The sequence below is a fragment of the Orycteropus afer genome, unplaced genomic scaffold, assembly GCF_000298275.1.
Source record: "Orycteropus afer afer isolate SDZICR_OR568_19922 unplaced genomic scaffold, OryAfe1.0 scaffold00124, whole genome shotgun sequence".
NCBI lineage: Eukaryota > Metazoa > Chordata > Mammalia > Tubulidentata > Orycteropodidae > Orycteropus > Orycteropus afer.
The window spans coordinates 2,454,414-2,457,674 of NW_006921711.1; the positions used below are offsets into that span (position 1 = coordinate 2,454,414).

At 38.2% G+C, this 3,261-nt stretch overlaps 1 protein-coding gene across 1 annotated transcript in view; it reads left to right on the plus strand.

Moving 5' to 3' along the window:
- The window catches only part of CAMKMT (calmodulin-lysine N-methyltransferase), a 720,478-nt gene that overhangs the window by 63,574 nt on the left and 653,643 nt on the right, over positions 1-3,261 (plus strand). Inside the window, exon 2 of the mRNA XM_007944389.1 lies at positions 2,586-2,758. Within this exon, the coding sequence (XP_007942580.1) occupies positions 2,586-2,758 (173 nt within the window). The remainder of the gene's footprint in view (positions 1-2,585; positions 2,759-3,261) is intronic.

Consider the following 3,261-nt stretch of genomic DNA (forward strand, 5'->3'; position numbering starts at 1 on the left):
AGGATCTCCTACATCCCTTCCAAGTGGATGGCAGTGGTAGCTGGGCACCATCTAGTTCTTCTGGTCTCATAGTTGTATAGGTTGCAGATCGAATGGTGTACCAGTCGCTAGGACTGATTGTTTCCATTCATTTGGTTTTCTTCTTTCTTCTTGACGAGGAGAGACCCGTTGTTGCATCTAGATGCAGCTTCCTAGCTTTTAAGGTCCCAGTCGCTACTCGCCAAAGTAGTAGGTGGAAGTTACTGAGTTTTTTCCCTGAAAATATCATATGTTTGGTCCTTATGATTGCCATTGTTTGTGTTTTTCTGGGGAGCTCTTTCTTATTTTTTTCCCCATGTATAGATACAAGTATTTATTTTAATGGTCTTGCTTTCCATTTGGAGAACTCCCTTGAATAATACTTGCAGAGCTGGTTTGGCAGTGTGGCAAAATCCCAGGGCTTCTGTTTGTTTGGGAATGCCTTGATTTCCCCCTTGTTTTTGAATGACCACTTTGTCAGGTAAAGAATTCTTGGTTGGCAATTGGTTTTATTCAGTGTTTTATGTATGTTGTTCCCTTGGCATCTAGAGTTTCTGAAGAGAAATCCACATTGATTCTTATGAAAGCCCCTTGGCATGTTATACTGCTCTTTTCTTTTGCTGCTTTCAGGATTCTCTCTTTGTCCTTGGTTTTCTAGAATTTCCTTACACTATGGCACATAGTTGATCTTTTGTGTTTCTTCTAATAAGTGTTCATATAGCTTCCTGTATTTGCAGGCTTGGTTCTCTGTTCAGGTCTGCTCATCTCTTGGAAAATCATTTCTCTGCCTTTATTCTCATGATGCTCTGAAATTGCAATAATTCTAATGTTAGATTTCTTAATTGAATCTCACATTTCCTTTTGGGTTCATTCATTTTTCTCCTTTTCTCTTGAGACTTGATAAGTTCAGTTATTTTGTCTTCTAGTACATTTATTCTATATTTTATTTGACTCTAATGCTAAATGTTTCCCTTGCTTTATAGTTCAGTTTTTATTTTGTTTTTCAGTTATAATAGTTCTCTTTATTTTATTTTATATATTTTCGGTTTCTATCTTGAATCTCTCATTTTGTCCTTCCATTTGTTTCCTAAGCTCTGCTAGTTTGTTTTCTGTGTCCTTTTTGCTTTCTCTCAATGTATTTAGCACCATAATCTGAAAATTCTCAGTTCTTTGCATTATTCTGGACTCCATAGGAGAAATGTTGTCTTCTTCATGTTTTATTTTTAACTGGTCTTTCTTCTCTTGTGATTTTGCATGTTTTACTATTTTCTGTTGAACTTGGGCCATTTGTCATCTTTGATTGTTTACTTCAAATTTTATATTCTCTTTTTATGGAAAAATTTTCTGATTGGATGCCCTAGTGGCATAGAAGTCAAGTGCTTGTCTACCAGGTCAGAGGCCAGGGTGTGCTTCCACCAGCTGCTCTGCAGGACAAAAATCTGGCAGCCTGCCTCCACAAAGACTTACAGTCCTACAAATTCTACTGGGCAGTTCCACTCAGCCCAGAGGGTCACTGTGAATCAGAATCAATCTGGCAGCAATGGGCTTGGTATCTTCTCCTGAGAACCACCATGATATGCTCTTATCCTTATGTTTTTTATTTCGGTGCTGATTCGGGATTTCTGGATGCTTGATCTCTGGAATTAAATACACACATGCAGGAGTTGGGTATTTAGCTGGTTGCAGATGCTGACATAAGTGGTGAGGCTTGACTTTCCTGTGGCAAAGGTAGGGGGCTCTCTAGGTCTTTCCTTCATGGATGCACCTGTACAGACTTGCCAACTGTGTCCCACTGTGGGTCATTTCCCTCTGTGCCGCTCCATCAGTTTGAACTATTCCCTTTACTCTGCTGTTCCTGCCTTTCCTCCCAGTTCTAGAACTCATCCATTTCAGGTCTCAGTGAGATTCAATAGCACTTCCTCTAAGTGCCACAGTCTCCCTTCATCCACTTCCAACTGTGTGTCCCATGAACTCCCACATCCAATTTGCAGTGCCCTAAAAAAATTGGACTACAGGTTCCTTGGATTAGCTCCTTTTTGAACTCCCTGTTTGAGGTGGTACCCAGCCCTGTCCTAAAACAGCTACAATGAACAAGTGTTCCAGATGTTAGCAGGTAGGTTCTTCCAGCTTTTGTGCCATCCTTGCTGCTCCTATCCTCCACTTCTGGACTCATTCCAACTCTCCAACACCTCATCTGCTATCTGGAGTTCTGTGATCTCAGCTTCTGCTTGTTTTTATTTGTTGTTCATTGGGTTTCTGAGGAGTAAATGGGAGCCTCCACTCATTTTGCCATCTTGCCCTGCCTCCCCAAGCTCACTTCTGTTGATTGCCATCTTCTTCTAGATATTAGACTGGTAATTTTTTTTTACTATCTTCTTTGCTCTTTGATGCCTTTGATTAGTGTGTTTGAATATTTTGCCCATCTCTTCTAGTTGTCTTCAGTAGAATTGGTCTGAAATATTAAAGTTGCCATTATTGCAAATGAAAGTCCTTATGCTTTTAAATTTTTGAACATTTATTATATGTTTGTATAGCATGACCACATATTTGGTTTTTTTTCAAAAAAGGTTCTGAAGCAAAACCACCTGGATGATTGTCTGCGACATGTATCTGTAAGAAGATTTGAATCATTTAATCTGTTTTCAGTAACAGAAGCTGAAAAAAAGGAAACTGAAGAGGAGATTGGTACTTGGGTCCAATATACAAGTGTCTTCTATCCTGAATACAGTATCTTCTTAAGGTAACCATCATTCTGTTTAAGGTTTTCTCGTATTTTCTCTTATAGAAGAAAAACAATCTAATCAGAATCTCATCATTCTATTGAGTTGGCAGACAATCTTTATCAGAGCTTAGATTTTGCAACTTGGTATTAGGAAATCCTGCTACTTTAAGCAGATATTGCTGTATTGTCAGAACTAAAGAAAAAATTCTCAAGAACATAGTGACATGTGAGATAAAGTGGATTGTAAATCAAAGAATTTATTTAATCTTTTGATCATAGCATTTGATTATTACACAGTCTAGTTCTTTTTGAGGCACAGAAGGCTGAAAGTGAAAACAGGTTTTTTCCAAGCAACTCTTAAAGTAGCAGTTCTAAAAAATCAAGCTTTAGTATTTTTTCCTCTTCATGTTTTGTCATTTTTAAAATAGAACCTTAAGGATAGAAGGAGAGGTACATACACACAATGGAATACTATGCAACGCTAAAGAATAATGTAGAATCTGCAAAACACCGCATAACGT